A 27386-nucleotide genomic window follows, 5' to 3' on the forward strand; every position below is an offset into this window, starting at 1 on the left:
CATGCTCTTTCTACCTTTTCTGTGACTACAATTATGTACTTATTAGACATTTATCTGTGTCAAATATATATAAAAATTTTCTGTATGTTCTATCCCTTTTGTTCTTTGTACTTTGGTCAAGATACAGATGCTCCTTAACTTTCAATGGGATTATGCCCTAATAAATCCATCATAAATTGAATATATTTTAAGTCAAACATGCATTTAATATACCTAAACTACTGAACATCTTAGCTTAGCAACACAGTGCACTGTAGAGTACCAGTTATTTGCCCTTGTGATCTCATGGCTGACTGGGATGAGATAGCTCACAACCCCTGCCCAGCATCATACAAGTGAGTATCATACTGTGTATTGCTAGCCTGGGAAGACATTAAAATTCAAAATTCTAAGCATGGTTTCCTATGGAATGTGTATCGCTTTTGCACCATTGTAAAGTTGAAAAATGGTAAGTCAAACTATCGTAAATCAGGGACTGTCTGTATTTTCTACTGACCTATCTTTCAGTTCATAATCTACTTTTCAGTTATGTTCAATCTGCTGCTAGCACTTTTATCCTTTTCTGGCTACCTCTCTGACAAATCTTTTAACCATTTCACTTGTTGAATGGCAGGCAACAGGTATTACATGAATATTTGGAAAGCCCATGATGTTTGTCCTCACAAAAGTAAAAGGAAAGTAAACTAAATTTAAGAGTCACTTTTGCTAACATCAGCCAATTTTGTAAGTGCAGGAGATGTACCACTAAAATCTAATTGTGTAACTATATTTTGTTTGAAAGAAATGGTACGCTTTGGGCTGGGGCATGGCTCAAGTGGTAAAGTGCCTGCCACAAACAATTGGACCTGAGTTCAAACCCCGGTACTGATTAAAAAAAAAGAAAGGAAAAGAAAAGAAATGGTACACTTTACAGAGGTTACTTAAAAGCTGTCACAATTTATGACACTTTTTAAAAAATATATACCCTGTATTCATCCATATTTCATACTAGCTTGATGTTAAAAACATAAAAAATTGACACTTACTCTCTTTCCTTTTCAGTCAGCTTGTCATTGATATTATCTTTGATTGTTGATCTAGACCCCTTATGAATTATAGGGTATCTGAGGGGCACGTGTAGGAAAAAGGAAATCATGGAGACCAAATGTGCAGTGTAACCAAGGGCAACAGCAATGCTTCCATCATCTTTTGCTGTAAATTCAAAAGCAGAGGAAAAGAAAACCATTTACCTTATAAATGTAGCTATACAATAACAAAAAATCAATTTCAAAGGTGATCTTATAAAAATAAGTGGTAAATAAAATGTTAATCACTTATCTAAATTATATGAATTTTAAGCAAATCTAAACACATTAATGAGACTAGAAATTTCATCTACTAACTGTATTTAAAACTATTTACCAATGATTAGTATAATGGGATTGACATTTGATATATACCTAAAGCAAGAGTCTTAATTGTATCCAAACATCCATTACTTTCTTTATCAGAATTTTTAAAAGGGGAATTAATAGCTGAGTCTATTACATGATGTAAAAATTACTCAGAGGTTTAAGTATAACATACTTTGTAATCTTTATATATTTTAAATAATAATACATCTTTGTTGGGTATGCTGATATTGATAAAGACAGTGTTGCATAACTAAGTCTATGAAGTTTGAGATGGAACAAGGAAGGAAACATTTTAAACAGAAATGCAAAAGGTCAAAAACCACAATTTAGGCAATTTAGGTAGAGGTAATTATGGGGGAAAATGCATATGTCACACAGTCAAACATAAGCATGTAGCCTTTAAAAAGCCATAGATAATTATATTTTAAAACTCATCATCCAGATTTCTTCCTCACCTATGAAGTGATAAATGATCATTCAGGTATATTAATTTCTACTGAGATTAATGCAACGAAGTTTTAAACTTTCACCAGAAGGAAGTTAAAAATAACTGGTTGCCGTATAGTATTCCAAAAATACCTTAAAAAGTGCACATGCACACAAATGCAAGCACAAACTCACACTAAAAGATTTAATACATGATCTGAAATACAGCAGCTCACAAGAGAAAGGCTGAAACTGACTGGACCACAGCTTGACTATTTTCTGACTTCTAAGAGTACCTTCAACTTCAAGTACTAATAGTATTTTCACATTCTTCTTTTGTGCTTATAATTAATTATCTAAGCACTACCTTCATACTGTAAGAATGCCACTATAGCCATCTATTCCTCAGTGAATTCTCTACCCTGAATACCTAAAAGACTCCTGGTTTCTCTTCAATCACCTTATTAAAACACAAATAACTGTTATTATTATATAGTCTTCTTCTGGGAACTGTTTGTAGCTTTTTATATCTGATATTCATTCACCAACAATTTCTAAACTGACCTCCTATTTAATTTACTTTACAGATAAAATAAGGCTCAAAAGGAATTAAGAACTTGTCTAAAATAATAGAGCCTGACACCAAATCCTCCATCCTTAACCACTCTACCATAAAGTCTTAGAATTTCAGCATTAGAAAATTAATATACAATAATCTTTAAAACTTCCTAGCCTAGAATATAGCAAGCATGACACACGTACCACCTCAATTTCTTTATACTTTTCTAGCAAGGGCAAAGAACAAAAAAAAAGTCTGTGAGTCCCTGATGACTTGTATAGTGCTTGAAAAAAAAAAAAAAAAGGGCTTCTCAGCCAATGGTTGCCATTATCTCAAAACAAACTCTTGTAAAAATTAAGCATTCATTTCAACTGACTACTGAGTCATGCCCTCACTAATTCCTAATTATTTTTAGAGATCATGTCCCCCTGCTCCATCCCACCCAAACAACCTTGATAACAACTATCACACTTTCCTTCTGTTGAAACCTGTATATCACACTACCTTAGAGACTAAAAGTACTTTACATTATAAATTCAGTGTCATATGATATTAGAGCTAGTAGGAGCCTTAGAAATCATTGAGTCTGACACTATCAACTTATTGATGAGAACAAAGAGGTCCCAGTGGTACGGCTTGGTCAAACTCATACAGGAAAAAACTGTGAGTGACAAATGGGAAAATAATGTCCACACCTCAAAATATCAACCTAAATATATAGGTCTAGAGCCATAGCTGGGGCTGTAAGTTCCTTCAGAGGTTGGTGAATCAAGTGCTTCCTACTTTCTGTGAAGAACAGGGTTTACCCAATTAAAAATATTCTTCTGAGCAAAAGGACTTGGTCTCTAAGAACCTTCTTTGAAGGGAGAGAGGAAGGGGCAGAGGAATAAAGAAGATAATAAAGAAGAAGAATACTATGCAAAGTTGGAACTTTCTCTATGTGCTTTACACTAAGCTTTTCTCTTTCCTATACAACCCTAAAGAAAAGGATCAGAAATCGTTAAGAAAGCAGCAAAAGGCCTCTTTATTAGCCTTCCAAACAGACCAAATGCAAATGCAAACTATGACTGTTTAAAATGATCTATTCACTACCAAAACCTTGAACATCTATATTTTTTTCTCATATTGCTACAAGAATAATCCTAAAGAATTGCATTTGCATATTTTGAGACTATATACACATTTTTTTAAAAGAACAAAGAATTGGTCTTCTAAAATCACCTATCCTTAGTGAACAAAACAATTTTGCTTAAATTTAAAGATTAAAAAGCATCTTTAAAAGAGAAGCCTACATATAGAAATCAAAAATCAAAAGGAAATAGCAAACAATGAAAATTAAATAATACTGGAAATCAGCTTTGATTCAGGTTATTCACACTCACCATTGTTGCCACAAGACTGCTCATTCCAACTATTAAATACCCTAGGTTGTTTCCCATTCCAGGCCACAGCGCTCCATCATAGCCTCACAGTTAAACACTGTGGTGTTGGATTTCCAATATTGAAGCTTTATATTAAAAAGCATTTTAAAAGGACCATGGGTGAAGCATTACAGGGCTCAGGGGTATTCCAATATCCTCAAAAGGAAAACCACCTCCTGGTAGGGAAGTCACTTTCATCACCCCAAGACCACTGAACTTCCAGTGGGAAAATGTGAGCTCATGTGGTTAATTATGGCTATTGCAGGCCATGCAACCTCAGATGTCACTTTCTGTTGCCAATCACTTTAGCTAAAAAAACCAAAAGGTTTAAGGTTTCCAGCATTCCAAGATCTGAAAGACTTTTTACCTGCCAAAGCCAAAACACAGCTCTCTGGGGTGTGCTTTTCCAGTAAGCATTAACGACGTCCGTAACACCTAATGCAGAGCAGAGGTTTGGGTTTCTTATGCTGCTCTGAGGGTTAGAAAGGTCACAGATGATAGTTTTGTTGGTGAGAAGTCAGAAGGGATGTGGGGGACCCAGGGAGAAAAAAGAATGAACTGTAAGGTCCAGGTACGTGAAAAAGATACTAATTCAAACAATGTTTTAAAGGGCTTGAAAGTAAAATAAAAGCCTGGAGTTTCCTCATAATAAATATGTTTTTTAAATGTAGGAAGCCATTCAAGGCTTTTAGCTTTTGTGTAACTTTTATGACAATAAATTCTATAAACATATAATGGGCATGAAACATGATCAATTCAAATGTTCCTTTGATTTATACGTTGGACAAACTATTAATATTCAAGTGCATCCAAGTACAATAAGTGATCTAAAAGCTCTTACCATCCTGCCTTCCCAATCACTGAGGCAGCTGATTTGTTAAGGAACCAAGCACTCACTGATCCAGACAGGACAAAATATTTAAGACTCTAATCACTGCCACAGCATCTATGGAATCATTCCATGTTCTCAATGAGACACTGTTTGACATATGGACTCTCCTTTCCAAGAAATCATGCCTGCATAAAGGGATACAGACACAGAAGGAAATCTGGGTCTCATTACCACAAAAGGTTCTTGTGTTTTGGATTACTTAAAAACACACACACACAAACTTTTTTTTTTTTTTTTTTAAAGCTAAATGTCTCAGTCAACAGAATTCAGATGAATACCCCACAACAGACAATTTTCTCTCATCGTGTTCAGGTCTCTTTGGCATACTCTAACAGTAACTTACCCATTCAGAAAAGCACAATAAATGTTGGGCCCCATGGTAGAGTTCCCCTACCGCCCCCATGGTATCAACCCATGCAGTGTAAAGCCTACCCAGCAAAGTCTCAGGAATACCATGGAAAGACCAGGAGCTCCTTCACTAGAACTGCCCAGAATGCAAATGCTACAGGACACTAAAACATTGTCAGATGCTTCTAGGACAGGATTATTCAAAGCAAGGAAGAAATTATATCATGACAGGAATAATATGGTCCTTAGGATCAGGCAGACCCATGATAACCTTAGCTTCAGCACTGGCTAATGAGTCCTTGAAAAAAATTAACTAATCTGAGTCTCAGTTTTCTTACTTAAAAAAAACAAAAACCAAAAACCAAAAACCAAAGGCAATTCCTTCTTCACAGAGGGAATTATTTCTCACAGTTGTGAGAATTAAAGTAATAAATCTGATAGCATCATTCATGTTGCTGTTTTTCTACTCATCCAACCTAACTACCTACCTACTCTTTTCACAACAGGGAACACTAGTTATCTTTTAAGACAGCTCAAGCATCATCTGCTTCTCTATAAAGGTTTTCCTAATCCCTTCCCTATAAAACTAATTCTTTGTGTCCCACATACCTGGTATAAACTTTTACAGGCCTGACACAGACTATAGATTCAATTAATATTTCACAACCAGCATGATTATAAATATTATGCCCTCAACATGACTATGATCTTGAGGCTGGATCAATACCTCAATCCTCTTTGTATAATTCTCAGCATCAGGCAACAAACACAGCATCGGTAACAAACACAGGGTATTCAACACATTTACTATGTGGAAGTACCTTGCAGAATGCTAACATAAAATTTTAAAATCCAATACTACCATATACGTTTTCTTAAAATTTCTGATTTCTAAGGGTTTGGGGAAATGAATAAAATTAAACATTTATTTTAGCTCACATTTAATCTTTCAGCAACTGCACTAAATGGTTACACTAATTGTTTGAAGGGTGGGGAGAATGTTTTCTAAGTGTAGATAGCTATAAAAGCTATGGAAAAACTAGGATACAAGGCACTTCTAAGAAAACAAAAATAGAATTGAGAAACCTCCCTGAGCGGATTAAAGTAACAGACCACAACTAACGCCATTCCTGCTTCCCTCTTCTTGCTCCCTTCAAATCATGCTGTATTTAGCAGCTAGAGTGTTAACAGCATAGCTCAGCTCATGCTGTGCCCCTTCTTAAGCCCTCAGGCATTGCCCACTTCACTGAGAATAAAACAGAAACTCCTTCCAGTGGCCTCAAGGCCCTGGCTGACCTCTCTTCCTTCTCTAACGTAAATCTTTCTATACTCCCTATGCTCCAGCCACACCGGCCTTCCTTCTCTTCCTTTTCTTACTTTTATTCTCTCTCCTTCCAGTCCTCTCTCCCTCCTTTGTAATTAATTCCAATTATACTTATTAAGCACCTCCTACATGAAAGGCTCCTCCATTCAATCATCACAATGTATTAGAGATAAAAATACTTATCTCATTATACAGGTAAACAAATTAAGCTAAGAGTACATGACATGTGTAAAATACAACCTTTTTTTCCCTACCATATCCCAGCCCATGCCTCCTCCAATATGACCTTTGTACTTACTGCCCTCTGTCCTGGGAATATTCTTCTCCTAGTGCTAGTATAATTAGCTCTTTTAGCCTTCACATTTTCTATTAATGTTTCTCTAGGGAGGTCTCCTCAGGTTGCTTTACCTAAAGCAGGTTCCCTCATTCTCTATGACAGCATATTGCTTTATTAAGTATTGCTAATTACTTATTTTCCTGCTTACTGGCTGTTTCCTTTAATAAGCTGTGTGCTTCATGAAAGGAGAGCACATTTGTTTTTCATCATTAATCCTCAAGCCCTAGCACAGTGCCTGGCATGCAGGTGCTCAATACATTTCTTTTAATGAATGAATGAGTAAAACAATGCACCAGGAGCTTCAAGACACCACAACGCTGCCTGAAATGACACCAAAGCACATGTTTGTGACTATAGAGGTCTGAGGGAGTTCTGTACAATGGCAACCAGACAAATCCCAGCTATGTCACTACCTGGCTTTGTAGTCTCAAGCAAGTTACTGAATAGCACTTTTCTCATGGTCTCCCAGGCAAAATCTCATGCTTTTACAGGTAGTGATGTATCTTACTTATTCTTACAACAATCAGGTAAGACAGGTAGGGCATTATATGTCCACATTACTGATTAGGAAATCAACTCAAAGGTTGCAAGACTTGCTCTAAACTACATGGTTTGTAGAAGGGAACCAGGACTTGAATAGAGATTTTCAAACTCCTGGTTTGTTACCTGCCTTATATCATGTCCCAACAATTGAGTTGTTTCAAGGGCAGAAGGGAATAATTAATTAAAATAATCTTAAAGGTTTAAGGACCGCCAATAGCAATAGCTTCTTTATAGAGAAATGGAAGAGTCTAATCAAAACTAGTAATACTCTCTTCTTGAATAACTTCTTCCCACAGAGATAACATACATGCTGCTTTTGGAAATAATATATTATTTAATTTAGAAGGCCTCAAAGCATTGTTTAGACTAAGGGAAAATAATCTACTTTGCTAACAACAAAAATAATCTATTTTCTTTGGCATATGTGTAAAGAAATCAGGAAAAAGATTTTAAAATACAAAAACTATTATGAATCATAGTCTACAATATCTTTAGTGGAACAGAGGAGAGAAATGATAGTTCAACAAATTAAGTCTATGGTAGTGAAAATGCCACAAAATTAACTTCTCAAGTATTTTTCAGGTTAGCAGGGATATGACTTTGTAAATAATAGATTAATGTTTGCTATTCCTCTGCTCCCAATTAGACACAAGTTATTTATTTATTTTTAATGAAAAACAACTCCAAATGATAGGAAGATTATCAGTATTCTTAAGAGCCCCCATTCTTAAATTTGTTTAAAGCCCATTAAAAATGATTGTCTTTTAAGTTTCAAATAAAAGATTCAATAATTACTTTCCCACGCTTAAGCAAAATATTTTGTTACATGTTCTGTTAGGGAATTTGCCCCTACATATTTCCAATGAGAAGGGACAAAGTGCTGGGCATCCAACATTTTGAGCTAACTCTATTCCTATACATTATATATACCAGATCTATAGAAGTAAACAGGAAATAAAATACCTTGGAAGTCCTCAGAATTAGGCAACCTCACACCACATACAAAGTAGTCCTTATGCTCATTCTGTGAAATTAACCAAAGAATGAAATTAATTTTTCATATATAAAGCAAAGGAATTTTAAGCCAAATCGCTAAGAATTCAGTAGGTCCATACTAATTCAAAGATAATGTTGTCTTAAACTCAAAAATACCATCATAACTGTTGAAGATGAATGACGAGTACATGACGATTAATTACACTGTCTTTTTGCATTTATATATGCTTGAAATCATGTGTAATAAAAGCATTTAAAACATGTCTGAGGCTAAGGGCATGGCTCAAATGGTAGAGTACCTGCTCAGCAGGCATGAGGCCTTGAGTTCAAGCCTCAGTACAACAAAACAAAACAAAACAAATGCAAATCATGTCCAAGGAAAATGCCATGTAACTTTTATCATCATAAAAAGATCGAGTTATAATATGTGTCATGGAAATGTCACAAGGAAACTCCCTGTATAGCTATCTTAAACAAAAATGTCATTTTTTAAAAAATGAAATTGGAGAACAGGAGGGCAGAATAGGTCCTGTCTGGGGGATTGGTATCAGTGGGAGGGGAGAAGATGTGGAGAAAGGGTATAGGAGGGTGAATATATGCAAAATACTGTGTATGCATGTATGTAAAAGGAAAAATGAGACCTGTTGAAACTATTTCAGGAATGGAGGAATGGGTGGAGAGAGGGATAAAAGAGAATGATGGAGGAGATGAATTCAACTATGATATATTTGATATATTGTAAGAACTTTTGTAAATGCCACAATGTACCCCTAGCAAATAATAAGTAAAATCTATTCTCTTAGCAAATAAATGAATAAATAAATAAAATGATTTAAGCCCCTCCCCAACTATCTTGTAGCAGATTCATACCCATAAATGATTTAACAACATTCTGTGAGCAAACTCAAATTCTGTTGACTTTCTTATCTGAAAATTAGTCTTTTAAGTAGATTCTCACTAAAAAGAATATTATCAAATTTGGTTTTCTTTTCTTTTTTTTTGGTGGTACTGGGGATTGAACCCAGGGTCTCTGCAAGCACTCTACCACTTAAGTACTCAGCCCTGCTTTTTAGTTTGTTTTGCAGATAGTGCCTTGTGCTTTTGCCCAGGTCAGCCTCAGACCATGATCCTACTCTTTCTACCTCCCAAGTAGCTGGGAGCACGTACAATCATGTACCACCATGCCCCAAATTTCATTTTGTAAGGAAGAACACTAATCAGTTTACTGAAGTATTACTTTTTTGTATTAATTCTAAGAAACTAGGTTCAAAATGTAACATCCTGAAAATTACTCCAGCAATATCTTAATAAACATCAATAAATACAGACTAATTAACAGTTATGTTTTTAAAGCAGAAACATGCATATGCAGGTATGTGTCAGAAATGGTACTAGCAGACAATCTGATTGAGTAAAAAGATTCTAAAGAAACCAGAATTAGCCAGGCACTGGTGGCTCTTGTCTATAATCCTAGTTACTTTGGAGGCTGAAATCATGAGGATCACAGTTTGAGGACAACCTGGCAGATAGTTTGTGAGACTCTCATCTCCAAAATAACCAGAGCAAAATGGACTGAAAGCATAGCTCAAGTAGTAGAGCAACTACTTTGCAAGGGTGAAGCCCTGAGTTCAAACCATAGTCCCAACCAAGAAAAAAGGAACAAGAAATAATTTGTCATTCTTTCTGATGATGAGAAACCCCACTACCCAATCGATTTAAAAAGATAAATCAAACTGTGGAACCTAAGTGCAACTAAGTCTTAATCTACTTTTCAAATAGATATTAGCTCCTGAATCATAAAAGAGCATACAATTAACATTAGAGAAATGAGGTTTTCACTAGAGGAAATTTCAAATGGAAATCATCATTTCAAAAAGAAAAATCTTTTCAGAAAATTGAAACTTACCAAATCAATTGGGTAAATGTAGGATAGCTCAGAGAGTAACTGCCTGCAGCGAATTGTCAACTGAGCATTGGTCTTCAGAAAGAGTTCTCTAACGAGGAAAAAAAAAAGGACACTCATTAAAAGATATACTTGCATGCTTTCTAACACTTATTTCCATTTTTAATGCAAAGGAATATTAAGTGGTCTGTAGAAGTCCACAAAATTTCAGAAGTAGAGGCAAGAATAATAGCTACCATGAGTCCTGACCTCCTGCTGAATCCTGTCAGTAAGGTTAATACATACTGAGGGCTGATGCGTGCCAGCACCATGCTAAGAGGTGTATAGGTATAAACAACCATTCACTCATCACCTCCTGCCACACAGCAAGAGCATTACAAATGGCTTTGTTCAGTCATTACAACTCAAGTAGGCTGATATTATTATATCCATTTATAAACAAGAAAACAAGATTTAGAGACACCTAGTAACCAGGCAAGGTTTAACAGTCATTATTTAATGAGGCCAAGTTGATTTCAGGAAGGATACTTATTTTATTTTCTTAAAAAATATTCTTTCACTTACAACTACATGTTATAGCTACCTCAAAAACAAAACAAAACAAAAAAAACCAAAAAAACCCAACCTGTTGCAATACTAGAAAAAAATACTAAAGGAAAAAGAACAAATAAAGCTATAACATATGATGATTAAGCTCTTATCTACTTAAGAAATGTGACCAACTTAAAACACCCATAGAATAAATTTCCTGCTCAACCGTGTTAGTGATTTAAGAACAAAATGATATAAAAGACATTATAGGTCAAAGTGAAATGCAAAAGCTAGAGAATAATGGAGTGTGTACATTGTTAACACTAAGATTGGAACTCCAGGTTCAAATTGCAGAGCACCTAAAACTCCTTAGAATTTCCTGAATGATAGGAGTATTTTTTAATATTCATAACAATCTCCATTTGATCACACTTGAGTTTATGCAAATGAGGTGAGTTAATGTGGGACCTCTAGACAAAGGATAAGCTGGTCAAGAAAGCCCAAGTAATGAGAAAATTAGAATTTTTCAGCCCCACCCACCAACCTCTAAGAAGAGGGTGGAAGGGCTGTGATGAAACCCAAGTGCTACAAACACTCTCAAACAACAAAACTGGAAGAGCTTCCAACTGTGAAGGTGTCTAGAGAGAGTGGGAATTCCATGACCCCTCCCTCACACCTCGCCCTGTATACCTCTTCCATTTGACTGTTTATTTGTATCCTTGGTACCATCCCCTACAATAAATCAGAAAAGGTCAGTGTTTCCCAAGTTCTGCAAGCCACTCCTGTAAATTACAAACTAACTGAACCTGAGGAGATGTTTGTGGGAAGCACAATTTACAGCAGGTCAGTTAGAGGCACAGGTCACAACCAGGGGCTTGTGACTGGTAACCTACTTAGGAGAAGAGAACCATCTTGCAGGACTGAGTATAGGTAGATATATCTCCTGGTGGACAGTGTCAGAATTGAATGAAGTTATAGTATACTCAACTGTTGTTTGCTGGAGAGTCTGGTGTTAAAAGTGCTGTGTGTAAAAGTAGGAAAGGCACTGATTTCTCATATCTAAACAGCACTGGAGATTTAATGGCTCTAGTTCTAGCTTTGATAGTGACCTGAAAAAAACAGAAATTTGCTTTCCTATCTGCAAATTGAGAGGATTAGAATAGATGATCTCTATGGTCTAATATACTTAAGCCCTTAATTACTAAGACTTCTTAAAGAAAAATGCTGGATGGCAGGATTTTCCAGGAAAGTGAGTGAAAATTAGCAAAAGAATAGAGGTGGCAATGAATTAAAGAAGTAGTGGGAAAAATAAAGAGAAACTAGTAGCATGATTGTATGTTGGGGAGAAACTACAATTAACTACTGTTGTATGATAACAATTTATTGAAGGCTATTTAAAAATTAAGCAAAAGAATCACCATAACAAGAATGTAAGGTAAGAATGATTTTTTTTACGAGGAAAGGACTGATGGCACTATGAAAGATGAACTGGAAGTTTGGAGAGACTGAGTTTAAAGAGATTTTTCTAGGTGCTGTTGAGGTCATCCAAATGAACCATCAAAACATAGGAGTAAGGGGCTGGGGGCATGGCTCAAGTGGTAGAGCAAGTACAAGGCCCTGAGTTCAACCCCTGGTACTGACAAAAAGAAAAGAAGAAATGGGAAAGTAAGTCTAAATAAATTTTTGGAGTAAAAAAGTGTAAGCTAAACTGCACATAAAGACAGGAAGAGAAGTTCAAATATTAAGCTACGGTGCTATGGCCTGGGAAACTAGAAGAAGAGTGCTGTTTTTGTTTATGATGACATAGGGTAGGAGCTTTTGTAATTGGCCTCTAGCACAGTGCATGACACACACTAGATATTATTAAAAAACCTGTTGGATAAATGAATGGGGTCTTGATGCACAGAATGTAAATAATATTAGCTTTTTCTCTTTTTTAAGTTATATTATTATTGTTACTGGGAGTACACAGTGACATTTACAAAAGTTCTCACAACATATCAGAGTTGAATTCACCCCCTCCATCATTCTCCCCTCCCCCATTCTGGGAATAGTTTCAACAGGTCTCATTTTCCCATTTTCATACATGAGTACATAATATTTCCATTACAATCACCCTCCTAACACTCTTGTATCTTCCCCCTCACTGGTACCAACCCCTAGACAGGACCTGTTTTACCTTCTGTTCTCCAATGTGAGATACACACACACACACACACATACACACACACACACACACACATCCATACAATGGAGTTTTAATCAACCATAAGAAAGAATGAAACCACGTGGTGTGAAGGAAGTGGATGCAATTGAGGGACATTATGTTAAGGGAAGTAAGCCAGGCTCAGAAAGACAAAGGTCACATATTTTCTCTCATATGTGGGAGATAGACACATACAAATAATACCAGCATTTTAAAGAATGCCACTTTTCCAAATCCACCCATGCAGTAAACTCAAACTCACACAATCATCTTCAGTGTTGCATTTACCTTTTTGCAGTGCACTCTTTCCTCAGTTCACTTAGGGATTCCTTCTGGAGTTGAAGTTTGCTGTGCTCAGTTGAAAATGCACTGCCTAGAAACGAAGATAGAGGGAGATAATTTTAGATGCAATACTGCAGACAGAACTGCTCAATCACACCCACACAGCCAGAGCCCATGTCTATAAGAGGGAAATAAAATGTTGGAAGGCTGTATCATGTATAGTGGTTGCTAGAGGAATTAACCAGAGCAAAACTTCCTATTGGTTCAATTTGCACACAAGCCAGTTCCTGGCAGTACCCAAAGAGCAGGAGCCTAAAACTCTCTGCCCATGGATTTCTGCACTGCTGACCAAGAAACCTTGATGAGATCTCAGATTCAGATTTCCCTTTACAAAGGAAGTTTATATATATTTTCAACCACAAATATTATATGACAACATTACTGAAAAAATGAAACGTAGAGCAGGAAAAATTGCCTGCATTTTTATTCCTATAATATAGTCTATCCATACAAGTCGTTTTTATGACTTCCATCTTACTCATAAATAAAAGTAGTTCTAGTGAAAATCACAGGGTACAGGAAATGTGTACTCTGATTTTTCCATATTATGTCACAGCATTCTTACATGTTGACCGTCTGAAGTTATGGCTATATAGAATTTAACCCCATAGATATGAATTAAAGGACTATTCCTCATTTTACCTGATAGCCTTATACCCTGATCCCATTAAAGAACATATAATTTCCTTTAAGTGTTTGCTTTAGCATTCTGGTGATTAATAGTTGTTTATATGCCTGAGTTTTGTGTTTATAGCAACTTTTGAAATCTCAATTTTGTGATCATAAGATCCTTTTACATCTTCCTATTCTGAGAAAATTACATTCTTGATAATCCTCATTATAACTCCAGAGGTCCTCAAACACAGAGAGACAATCCTAGATCCTGACACACTAAGTTTATATTTTTGCAAAGTAGTTTAGTTTCAGGAACTGTGTCCCAATAAGAAAAAGTGCCCTAAACGCCTCTGTATACCTTCTACTCCTACATGGAAAAACAGAAAGTAGGTTTATTTGACCAAAATACAGTTTGGATCAGAGCACAATATCAACCACCTACACAGTTTTTATCTTGCAAAGTTAGGGATCAAGTGCTCTACCACTGAACCACCAACACATTCCTAAGCACCCTTCTCTTCTCTCTGAAGAGCACTTTAAATATCACTATGTGGAAAATGCTGCTCCAAAAACAGAACTTAATCAAGGAACACCCACCACTTACATTCTTTAGGCCCTAATATAATCCCTCCCCAAATTTTAATGATTTTATAAGACAATAAGGCTGATGATACTCACTACCCCGTGTATACTGTACACAGTCATTATGGTGCTCAAGTAGTCCCAGAATCAGCCACTGCGACTCTCGGTTTTTGTTTTTTTTTTTTTGAACTGGGGTTTTGAACTCCTCAGGGCCTCACACTTGCTAGGCAGGTGCTCTACCACTTAAGCCATTCCACCAGCCCTCTTTTGGTTGGGTCTCACAAACTATTTGTCTGGGCTGACTCTGAATCACAATCCTCCTGAGCTCTGCCACCTGACCACATAGATTATAAGCGTGAGCCAACCAGAGCTCTGCATCTGGGACTCTCTTCAATCTGGCCCCAGTGTCCTTGTGACATGCTACAATCACCTTATTTGAAATACTACCTTGTCATTTTCAGTTCTGTAGGGTATGTAGTGATGTCCCCTATTATTCCTGATATTGGTAACTTGTACTTTCTCCATTTTTACTTGATCAGCCTGGCTACCAGCGTACCAATTTTAGTGATCTTTTCAGATAACTATCTTTTGGGTTCACGATTTCTTTTACTCTTTTTATGTTTTTTGTTTCACTGATTTCTGCTCTTTATTATTTCCTTCCTTCTGCATGGATTGGGATTAATTTCTTCTTTTTCTGTTAAGGCACAAGCTTAGATTATTGACAGCATATCTTCCATTTTTTCTAATGTTAGTGTGAAATGCTATAAATTTCCCCCTAAACTTGCATTCCTTCAAATGTTTACACTATAGTTTCATATAGATCAAAATATTTCTAATTTGCCTTGTTGTTTCTTCTTTGACCCATTGCTTCTTACATGTGTGTTATACAATTTCCAAATATTTAGAATTTCTAGCTATCTCTAGTGGTTTCTAGTTTATTTCTGTTTTGGTAAGAGAACATACTTTAAAATTTTTGATTTGTGTTTGTTTGTTTTATGGTACTAAGTATGGTCTAACTGAATGTTCCACATATACTTGGAAAAAAAGTATATTTTGCTAGTGTTCAAAGGAGTGGTGTAATGTCAAGTAAGTTGATGTTGTTAAGATTTTTAAATTTTTTTTTTTGCAGTACTGGGGCTTGAACTCGGGGCCTACACCTTGAGCCATGCCACCAGCCCTTTTTTGTGTTAGCTTTTTTTGGGATAGGGTCTCACAAACTATTTGCCTGGGCTGGTTTTGAATGGTGATTCTCCTGATCTCTGCCTCTTGAGTTGCTAGGATTACAAGCGTGAGCCACTGGCACCCAGAGATCTTTAATTTTTTAATTTTTAATTTTTTGACAGTACTGAGGCTTGAACTTAGGGCCTCCTGAGCCATGCCTCCAGCCCTTTTCATGTTAGTTATTTTTTCAGATGCGGTGATCTAATGGTTTTGCCTGGGGCTATCTTCAGATCATGATCCTCCTACCTATACCTGCTGCATAGCTTGGACTACAGTGTGCACTACCACACTGGCTTGTTTACTGAGATGGGGTCTCATTAAGTTTTGCTTAGGCTTGCCTCAAACTACGATACCTCAGATCTCTGTTTTCAGAGTAGCTGGAATTATGGCATATACCATCATGCTTGGAAAGCTTTTATTCTTACTGATTTTCTCTCTGCTTTTCTATCAATTGCTGAGAAATGAATGTGGCACTTTCCAACTGTGATTGTGCATTTGGCCATTTCTCTTCCAGGCACAACAGGTTTTTATCTGTCTTCTGTGAGTGCAGAGTTTGTAGCTCCTCTACTAGAGGCTTAATGCTACTGTTCTTAGAGAAGGATTGTGCTCGTCTTGCAAGAGTGGCCCTCCCCTCCTCAGACCTACACCTCCGTTTCTTGCCCTCCCCTCAGTCTTTCTTGTGAATATCCAATGGAGACTCAGTTCACACCTGAGTAGGTTCCACACTAGGGTCACAAACAATTTTTAAAAGCTTTAACTGAATTATGTCACCTTCTTATACAAAGCCCCAACTTTTTCCCACACTCTGTCATCCTTCCTGTGCTGCCTGGATTTCCTTATACATCAGGCTACTTGGATGCCCTGGGATCTTAGTTCTCTGATGGAGTAATGACCTTGCACATTATTCAGTGGCTTCTTTTTGTCAGGGTAGATGTCATACTTCTGCTAGCTTTTTATGCTCTAGGTAGAGGCTGGAAGTCAAATTTCAGGATATTAGTTTCTAAAGGTATTCTCTGTGTTTTGAATTTTTCTATTCCTGTTGGGCCAGCTATTTTATTTGTTCACCTTGGTCTTTATGATGTTCATGTTTTCCTCAAATATCTGATGAGCCTTGGCTCTCCCTTCAAATCCATAAATTGATTAGAATGATTAGCATAGACAACTGGCATAGGTTTCTTTTGAAGCTGTAAGGTTTATTTACATAAAAAGCTTCATTCCTCAGTGGCAGCTCAATATAAAGTGAGCAGGTCCTGTTGACAAGCAGGCTTCCCTTCAGGATACATATGCTGGGAACAGGTAGTACCTTTATTTTAAAATACTATAACTGAGCAACACCACCAACAACAGGTGTTGGTGAGGATGCGGGGAAAAAGGAACCCTCTTACACTGTTGGTGGGAATGTAAACTAGTACAACCACTCTGGAAAAAAATTTGGAGGCTACTTAAAAAGCTAAACATTGATCTACCATTTGATCCAGCAATACCACTCCTGGGGATATACCCAAAAGACTGTGACACAGGTTACTCCAGAGGCACCTGCACACCCATGTTTATTGCGGCCCTATTCACAATAGCCAAGTTATGGAAACAGCCAAGATGCCCCATCACTGACGAATGGATTAAGAAAATGTGGTATCTATACACAATGGAATTTTATGCAGCCATGAAGAAGAACGAAATGTTATCATTCGCTGGTAAATGGATGGAATTGGAGAACATCATTCTGAGTGAGGTTAGCCTGGCTCAAAAAACCAAAAATCGTATGTTCTCCCTCATATGTGGACATTAGATCAAGGGCAAACACAACAATGGGATTGGACTTTGAGCACATGATAAAAGCGAGAGCACACAAGGGAGGGGTGAGGATAGGTAAGACACCGAAAAAATTAGCTAGCATTTGTTGCCCTTAACACAGAGAAACTAAAGCAGATATCTTAAAAGCAACTGAGGCCAATAGGAAAAGGGGACCAGGAACTAGAGAAAAGGTTAGATCAAAAGGAATTAACCTAGAAGGTAACACCCACGCACAGGAAATCAATGTGAGTCAATACCCTGTATAGCTATCCTTATCTCAACCAGCAAAAGCCCTTGTTCCTTCCTGTTATTGCTTACACTCTCTCTACAACAAAATTAGAAATAAGGGCAAAATAGTTTCTGCTGGGTATTGAGGGGGTGTGGGGGAGAGGGAGGGGCGGAGTGGGTGGTAAGGGAGGGGGTGGGGGCAGGGGGGAGAAATGACCCAAGCCTTGTATGCACATATGAATAATAAAAGAAAAAAAATAAAATACTATAACTGTCAAAGAGAATGCTACTTTGGGATTGTATTGTTTTAGGGAATTTTCCTCTGGGTTGGTTATAAAAGTCCACAGTCATTTTAGGCTCTGCTGTCACCCTTGTACCATGCCAAATGCTTACACCATGGGACCTAACAAGATCAAGAATCAATTAGGTTTAAAAGTAGCAAAGGCAAATATTATAGGACGTTAACCCAGATATATGGAAGAAAAAGAATGGGTCACAAGGCCCACCTACCCTCATTATTGCCTTAGTTAGTTCCTGGTCTTTACACTGGGAAATTCCAAGCTTGAAGTTTCTGAGGATTCTCTGCCAGGAGCTCCCGCGGTAGTGTTTTCCATTTCTGTTCTGGACTGCAGTTTTTCGCTACTCTAGTTTGTTCATCCAAATAGTCTACTTTTTATCTTCGAGAGGGATGTCAAAATCTTTGCCTATCTGGTGGGCCCCTCACCATGGATTTATTCTTTATGCATGTATCTAAATTTACCATGATGTCAACAGGTCATTGGGAGAGAAGGAATGCAACTGTATGTGCTTGGTTTGCCACCTTCCAAAATTGCTTTCTGGAATATCTGGCCTTGTCCAGGCATATACCAATGTTCCACTCTGTTAAGTAAGATGGCACCTCTGTTCAATAGGAACACAGTCAGGTGCTATAATTTTAATAACCAAATGTCAGTGTTGGCTCACACATACACACATACACAAGGCCCTTGAACTCAGGGCCTTCTTAAGCAGCAGCTCTACTGTTTGAGCCATGCCTCTAGGCCTAATGAATTAATTTTGATGATACTAGGGTTTGAACTTAGGGCTTCACACTTGCTAGGAAGACGCTCTACCACTAAGCCACTCTGCCAGTCCGGCTCCTGCAAATATAATAGCTGAAGAATATGCATCTTGCTTCCATCAGTAAAACAAAACATGGATTCTTCAGGCTCTCCCACCCCCACCTCCAGACAGTCTGGTCTTAGACTGGCCAGCTCCCATCAATGTCTGAGTTAAAACCAATAAACTATCATTCTGGGTTTTCCACAACATGTCAGAGGACAAGAAAGCAATATACTCAGACTATTTTCGCTTCATTCCCTGCTGAAGTGCTTTTTTTGTACTATGATTTACTATGCTGCCCTTCTCAAGGGTTAATACATTATTTCTTGCTGTAACTTTTGCAAAATTGCAATTGACTACATTTTATTATAATGTTTAATATCTTGTACATAAGAAAATATGTTAAATTCCTCTCTGGATTTAGTGCTAAGAGAATTTTTTCCCTCTCTTTAAAGAACAGATAGGTTCCCTTAAAGAAGAGAATGGGAAGCAAATGATACAGCTTGACTGCTGAGGTCAAGGCTCATTTTAATTTTTAAACAAGAGGCAGTTCCTGTGAGGGCAGTACACTGTATTTAGAAAGTCTATGGATTTAGGAATCAGAAAGATCTAGGTTGAAATCCTGTCTATGACACTTTCAAGACTCTAGACAAGTTTTTTGTTTTGTTTTCAGTCAGAGTCTTGCTATATAGCCCAGGCTGACCTGGAACTCACAATCCTCTTCCTTCAGCCTCCAGAGTACAGAGATTACAGGTGTGCACCACCACACTCAGCATAGGTATGAACTGTTCTGAGCTTCATTTCCCTCCTATTTAAATTTAAATGGGGATGATTTCACTTTGTTCAATATCTGCGTTCTGTGTGCCCCATGGAGGTCCAAGTGGGCTAGAGCAATTACTTAACTTGTCAGTCTGATTTTACTTTAAAATAATGCCCGCAAGCATAAACAGGTGCCCTTTCTAGCAATTCTACTTCAATTCCCTAAATAGCTTTCCTTTCTATGCTCAGAAATAACTAGCCACTACAATTCCTAAGCCTTCTCTTCAACTCCAATAATTGGAAAATGACCTCACCCCATATTATACTGAAATAACGGGAGAATTTCTTCAGTGTTCTACCCATCAGTGATGGGTAAATTCACCAGTCTCTATGCCATTTTCTCAGCTTTGTCCTCTTATTCAAGGGACTCAGAGGTCCTTCTCATTCCACCCTCATCTCTAACACACTATGTTCTAGCTACTGAGCCTGTTTTTAATTCCACAGGCCAAGCCCTTCCCACATCCAGGCTGGCTCTTCAGTTGCCCCCAGCTTTTCTTCTCTTGTGAGGCTGAGTTCCTTAAGTAAATCTTTCCTGAGCATTCTTTGTAAAAAATGATCTTCTATAGCTATCTACTATTATCACAGCTGTACTTGTCACAATTTGCTATTACCTAGTGCAGTACTTATCACAACAGTAACTAGTTTATATGTTGGCTTCTTATTTACTGTCTCCCCCACAACATACGTATCCAAAATTGGAAATCTTCATCCTTCATTTTGCCCTCTGCATTTCAACCCTGGTTCTTCTCTAGCATTGGTCTTGCTGAATGGTTCAACTATCCAGGCAGGCCCAACCAGAAATTAAAAGCTATCCTAACCTTTCTCTCTTCCTCTCAGCTTTAATCCAGTAAACTATCAACAGAAGAATCCATCCTCTGAGAGTCTTTTGAATTTACATAATCTCTTTTCCCTTTACATTCCAGATCTGTTTAGATTTTAATCATATACTGCTTAAATTACTGAAATAACTTCCTAACTGGCAATTCTCTACCCTTAACTATGCAGTCAAGAGAATTTTCTAAAACATATTTCTCATCTGCTCTCTGTATTATATTCATCAATACAGTTCTATCTGCTCTTTGTCCTTGAGAAATTTGCATGCTATCTTAATACATTTCTAAACTTATCAGAAATAAGTTCCTTTACTTCTCTAGCCTCTCATATGGACACTTACTCAAATAAATCCTTCGGTGAAAGGAATTACCTTCAATTGAAGGGATCGCCATCCTTTACAGGAATCACTTGTAATTCCCTATTTTTATGCCTCTGTATAAACTATTCCCTCAGCCTGGAAGATCTTACCTCCCCTGGCTACCTACTACGTATTCTTGGAGACTCAGCATAGGTACCATTTCTTTACCTGGGGTTCTGATTTTCAGAGGTGTATTTTCTGTTTTAACAAATGTGTGAGGGAGGAAAACAGGGCTGCCTGGCTAGGAGCAGTCCTGATGATGGTCCTCAAGGCTGATCTTGGCCTCCCGCCCTGGCCGAGGAGAAAAAATTATGAGAAACTAAACTCTAACTCTGTAAGGTAACATAATTCTATATACCTATAGCTTCCACTGGAAAAGGAGGAGATTAAAACATGACAGATTACCTTTCTTACAACTTGACTAAGGTATTATTGGAATTAAATCATTATAAATATCTGGAAATTTAATCGTTTTGAAAGTAAAATCTGAAGGTCTTTTCAGGACCCGTATGTGTCCCCAGTTCCTCCATCCAAAGGCTGTCTTGCTTCCACTGCCTTTTGGAAGCTGCATTCAGTACCAGCCGCTACAAGCAAAAGAATGTTAATAGCATAAATCCAAGGGAAAAATTGGCCCCAGGTCCAGAAATTTAATTAATTAATTAATTTGGTGGTACTGGAGTTTGAACTCAGATTACTTGCCTAAGTAATCTACAATGACCCCCAGCTCTTTTTGCTTTAGGTATTTTTCAAGGGCTAGAAGCATGGCTCAAATAGTATAGCACCTGCCTAGGTAGTTTTCGAATAGGGTTTCCTCACTTATACACAAGTTGACTTGAACCGTGATCCTCTCATTTATGCTTCCTGTGTAGCTGGGGTATCAGGTGCATGTCATAATACCCCAGCTTTTTATGGGTTGAAATGGGGTCTCCCTAATTTTTTTTGCCTGATTCGGATTTTCATGAGCAACTGTGCCAGGCTTGGGTCCAGAAATATTTAAAAGGCAGATATTAATAAACTTGAAGGAAGCCTGTTTAGGGATTTATATAACATGTCTACAAAAAAATCAAAACACAAGCAATAGACAAAACTTAAATTGTGCTATAATTTCAACTAAATTATGAGAAATAATCTTTCCACCCACGTGCCTTTTGATAGAATCTAAGGCATTAAAGTCAAATACAGTGTGATTCTTCTTTTATGTGAGATGCAGGTCAAAAGAACATAGCAATTTACTGACCAAGAAGAAGATAACAAAAAAGGAAAAAGTACATATATGTTACTCTGATTACTCAAATTTCTCAGAAAGTGACACCAAGAAACTGTCATAATTGATAGGAATTCCATATGAAACATTTCTTATATTAGCAACAACTTTTTATTCACTGAAATTACAAAGAAGAATTTATTTTTCCAAATTTGAGCAATGAAACCTGACCCATTTGACCTCTGCTATACACTGTGTCATCGAAAATATTTGGTTTTGCTCTTGCTTACCAAAAGGAACTGAAAAGTCTTGAGTGAAACAGGAGAACAGCCCGGCTGGCTAGAGAATTCTAATGGCTTGCTCCCACCCAACGACTCTGCAGGACTCTGCAGGAAGTTCATTGCAGCTATGGCTGCCCTTATGTCAGATAGTGTATTTTTGGGGCGGGGGATCTTTTATTTCTGGAAAATGTCATTGGCATTATACTTTGAACAATACAAAGATGTCTAAAAGAAGGTGAATAGATCTCCATCCTTTCCCAACCCTACCCTTCTAAGACAATTAGAATCTTAGAGTTGAAAGATATCTTAAGTGTAAAATTCAGATTTTTTTTCCTGAAATGATTTTTTTTCCTGAAATTTTTTTTCCTAAAATGTTGAATGACTTTCTAAGCACAAATTGAGAAAATGGCAGACTTTTAGTCCAGTTTTCTTAATCAGAATGCTACCAAATCAAAGTAATCTTTGAGGAAAATTCATTTTTACCTGCCCTATTATTTTAAAAGAATATGACAGAACAAAGTTCTCTGGCTATTGGTCCACAGGCCAAATGGAAACATAGCACACAATACTTCTCAGACAAACACTTCCAAAAATAAAAGTAGTTCATCCTACAAATATTGGAGGACCCTGCTTCTATAAAATAAACGCCATTGAAAAGGCCAGTGAAGTATCCTTGGCTTTTTATCAACATCTATTCATAAAAGACTTACATTCTACTGACCACACTCCCTTAATGATGTATCATTAGCAAACCAAATTTCCAGCAAACTAATTTTTATAGAGTGTTTCAAAAAGATTTGAGGGTTGAATTAGGACAAAAGGCTGTGTAAAACAACAGTTCGTTAGTGGAAGGTTACTTGGCTTTAGACACTAATGAGGGAAATCTGTTTTTTATTAAACATCATAAGCTAAACTACTAATATCGTCCAGAAATGAAAATATATACATTAATAAACATTAATCCTGAAAAGATAAGCTCATGAGACAGCTCATGAAAGTTGCTGCAGACCACAGCTTGAGAGACACTCACTGCCTTGAGGCATAGGAGGGGAAACTCATGCATGTGGAGAAGTGAGGCCCCTTGGAGTTATGTGTCCACTTGGCAAGTCAGCAGCATGGACAGAAATTATCTATCTTGCCTCTTTCCAACAAATCATCCTGTTGCAATTGATTTTTATAAGCAAAAAATCAAGAATACATAATAGGTGATAAAGAACCCCAGGGAAAGATCTGAAGGTAAATTCCCTACCCCTGTCCCCAGGCCAGCGGGTTTCACAGATATGCTAATGTGGTATGCTGTAACCTGTGTTAATGTGGTAAATTGTAACCTTGTGCTAGTATGATATGTTGTAACCTCCCAGTGAGAAGCTAACTGCCACGTTTGCTTTTGTTCTTCCCACTCACTTGCTTCTGCGTTCTGAGGCATAAAAACCCCGCAGCCCTGAGCTATGGGTCTGGTGCCATTTTTGAGAGATCCAGTTGCTGGCCCACTAGCGGAATAAATCTTCCTTTCCTCCAACCACCTGGGTTTGAGTCTTGGTATCAGTGGTCCAACATTCTTCCCGCAACTTTTGTGGAGGCGCTGGCAAGATCAGACCTCTGAGCCCCGCCAGGTAACGAGTCCCCACTCCTGGGCTCTGCAGCCTGCGGGAGTCCCTGGAATCGGGAAATGCACACTCCTGATGTGATTCTGGGGTCTCCTTCCAGACGAGTGAAGGAGACTGGGGAGCCTCAGACCGGGCCCTCACACTGGTGGAGTGAAATGGAGACCTGCAGCAGACGTAGACCAGTTAGGAAGCCCCAGGGTAGCCAGTGTAAGGAGCCGGCATGGACTGATCCTCCACAGAGGAACGGCCGAACCCTGAGCAATATCCAGGGTGATGCATCCCCTTCCTCTGCGACCCATGTGATTCCGGTCAACTGCGACTAGAGCAGGCCAGGATTTTAGGGGAAAATAAATAGGAACTGACTGTTTTAAACTCTGAGTGAGTGGTGTGTGACTGAGCAGCTTGACTCACTTGCTTTAAGCTCGAATTTGTGGCTCCAGGGCTGGGCACCTCTAAGGTCTCCTAAAGGCTATGGGCCTGATCTGTGATTTCACGGTGATTGGCATACAGTCTAGGGTGGGATCAGACTAGTGTCCGATTGTTGTAAGTCACCCTGACAGGCTGAACCCACTATGGCCAAGCCACACTTGACCCCATTGCCTGGGGCTGCGGCCAGACGAGCACCTGTGTGGCCTCTCAATGAGAGGTACCCCTTCCCTTTGTCTGTCCTGTGACACTGATAATCACCAGGCACATATAAAATGGGTTCTTCTGGGTCAAAGCACCTGACAGTGCTCCAGACCATGCTTGCTAATTTAGGGATGGCTTCTTGGGTGACTATGGAGTCTGGATTAAGCCAGCAAAGCTCCGAACCTTTTGTGAGGTAGAATGCCCCACCTTCAACATAGGATGGAACACAGAGGGCACACTGGACCTAGCCACTATCACCCGTGTGAGAGACAGAGTTGTTGGGGATCCAGGTCATCCAGACCAGCTTCCTTACATTGACTTCTGGTACATCTTGGCCACCCGCTCACCTGACTAGCTACATTTTCATACACCTCAGAGACACACAGCCATTCTGGTTAACAGAAAAGTAAAAGAAAAGAAATTTGAGGTCCACCACACCTCAGAATCTGAGCCACCAGACCTGCTACCATATGTTCCTCTGGTGTGCCTCACCACCCCGGCCCCCTCAAGACATGTGTCCAACTCAGAGGACTCCAATGGAAAGGAGGGGGCATCGGAGCCAAACCCCTGCCCATGTCATCCAACAGCTCCCTCGTTATACCCCCCTTTGCCTTCGATGGCCCCAGAGAAAGACATGAACCATTGGGGAAGTTTGTCGAACTTTGGGAGGCTAACAAGCAAGGAGGCAGGAACCATGGAGCCTGCACCAGGCTCCGGGGCCACCTTTACCCCAGGCAGACGGGTCATACACAGCCAGACCCATGCAGTACGTGTACCAGCCCTTCACTACCACCGACCTCCTGAACTGGCAGCAGCACACCCCAGCATACTCAGAGGAACCACAGGCTGTAACAGAACTCTTGACCAACATTGTCCATAGCCACCAACCCAACTGGGATGATTGCCGTCAGCTCATGTCTACCCCCTTCACTTCTGATGAGCACTGGCGAGTACACCAAGCAGCCAGAGCATGGATATCCAAACTCCACCACAGACTTCAAATCTGGAGCGATGGGCAGATGAGAGAATCCCAGACACAAGACCAGACTGGGATCAAAATACTACTGTGGGGCTCCAATCCATTCAGCATATGAGACAAACCAGATTCTCAGTCAGTGCTGGGCCACTCTATGTGGCACTAAAGGGTAACCCCATAGGACTGTTGCACTGGGGCCCTGACCAAGAGGACACATTCCAAAAACTCAAACGGCACCTGGACGAGGCACTGGCCCTGGCTCTCCCTGACGTCCCTTTGCACCTCTCTAAGAAGGGAGGTGTAGGATTAGGCGTCCTGACCACCACCGGGGCCATGGAGCTGGCCAGTAGCCTACCTGTCCAAGAAATTAGACCCCATGGCCTCAAGCTGGCCCCCATGCCTCTGGGCACTGCCAGTGGCTGTCCTCTTAATACAAGAAGCAGATAAACTGACTCTGGGACAATGCATCACGCTCCAGGTCCCCCACCAAGTAACTTCTCTGCTCAACAGCACTGCCAGTCAATGGATGACCAGGAATGAGCGGCCAGATATTAGGCTTTACTGGGTGAGAACCCCCCCAAGTCTGCGAGTCGAAGCAGTGAGGACTCTCAATCCCACCACATATTAGCCAGAAGAGGAGGACGAACCTCTCCACTCCTGCAAGGAGATTCTAGATGAAGTCTTTTCTTCCCAGCCTGACCTCACAAACACCGCCATTCCCAATGCCAACCTGGAGCTCTTCACTGATGGAAGCTGGAGCCTACAAGAGGGAGGATACTGGACCAGGTGTGCAGTGACTATCGTCACACAAGTAGTGGAACATGGATGGCTGCCAGACCATTGTCAGCCCAATGGGTAGAGTTATACGCCCTCACCAGGGCCCTCACCCTAGCAGATGGAAAGAGAGCCAACATTTACACTGACTGGCATTACGCCTTTGCAACCTTGCATATCCATGGGACCATTTATAAAGAGAGTGACCTACTGACATCCAGAGGTAAAGAAATAAAAAACTGTCAACAAATCTTACAATTGTTAGAGGTAGTCTGGAAGCCCTGAGCCATTGCCATCATTTACTATCTAGCCCATACCAACCGACCAGACAAGATCAGCCAAGGAAACAGATTGGCAGACAGGATAGCAAAAGAAGCAGCCCTCTCAGAAGAAGTACAAAAGGAAGACACTACTCCAGCCAAAATATGCTTTGCCCTCCCTTTCCTTCCAGACCCCAGAGTACAGCCCACAAGAGAGAGAACAGGCCCATGAAACAGGGGCTAAAGAGAACTCAGAAGGTTGGTTCATAACCCTGGAAGGAAGGATCCTAATACCAGAAAAGACAGCCCTGGGCCTGGCAAGGCTGGCACATGACATCACCCATTTGGGCAAAACCTCCCTACAAAAACTATTACACAAATACCTGGTCATTCCCCAATTGGCGACTTTAACTCAGTAGCCAGCAAAACTTGCCTGCGCTGCGCCCAACATAACCCAGGACAGAGACCCAAGTCCCCACTTTCTCTCAGAAGAAGGGGGTCTACCCATTCCAACGCTTAGAGATGGACTTCACTGAGATCCAACCGAGTAAAACTTATCAGTACCTCCTGGTGGTGATCTGCACTTTCATAGGCTGGGCAGAGGCATATCTCACCCACACGGAAAAGGCCACAGAAGTGTCAAGAGTGCTAACCAAGGAAATTATTCCTCGGTTCGGGGTACCTAGCAGCATCGGGTCAGACAACAGGCTTGCCTTTGTCAGCCAGTGGTCAAAGGCATATCTTGTGCAGTCGGGCTGACCTGAGATTTGTACACCCAGTATCACCCCCAATCGTCAGGCTGAGTGGAAAGGATGAAAAGGACTATCAAAACAGCACTAGCAAAACAATGTCAAGAGATAGGGCTACTCTGGCCAGATAT

General features: G+C 39.2%; 1 protein-coding gene and 1 non-coding gene across 4 annotated transcripts in view; both read right to left on the reverse strand.

Annotated features, from left to right (window-relative positions):
- The window catches only part of Uvrag (UV radiation resistance associated), a 322555-nt gene that overhangs the window by 124585 nt on the left and 170584 nt on the right, over positions 1-27386 (reverse strand). For all 3 annotated transcript variants that reach the window (XM_074082663.1, XM_074082669.1, XM_074082674.1), the window contains 4 exons: positions 13169-13253; positions 10147-10234; positions 8208-8268; positions 1026-1191 (listed from right to left, as the gene is read on the reverse strand). In XM_074082663.1, the coding sequence (XP_073938764.1) occupies positions 1026-1191; positions 8208-8268; positions 10147-10234; positions 13169-13253 (400 nt within the window). The remainder of the gene's footprint in view (positions 1-1025; positions 1192-8207; positions 8269-10146; positions 10235-13168; positions 13254-27386) is intronic.
- Positions 20983-21071, reverse strand: LOC141416753 (small Cajal body-specific RNA 20). Its single transcript, XR_012441346.1, has one exon.

The sequence above is a fragment of the Castor canadensis genome, chromosome 1, assembly GCF_047511655.1.
Source record: "Castor canadensis chromosome 1, mCasCan1.hap1v2, whole genome shotgun sequence".
Lineage (NCBI taxonomy): Eukaryota > Metazoa > Chordata > Mammalia > Rodentia > Castoridae > Castor > Castor canadensis.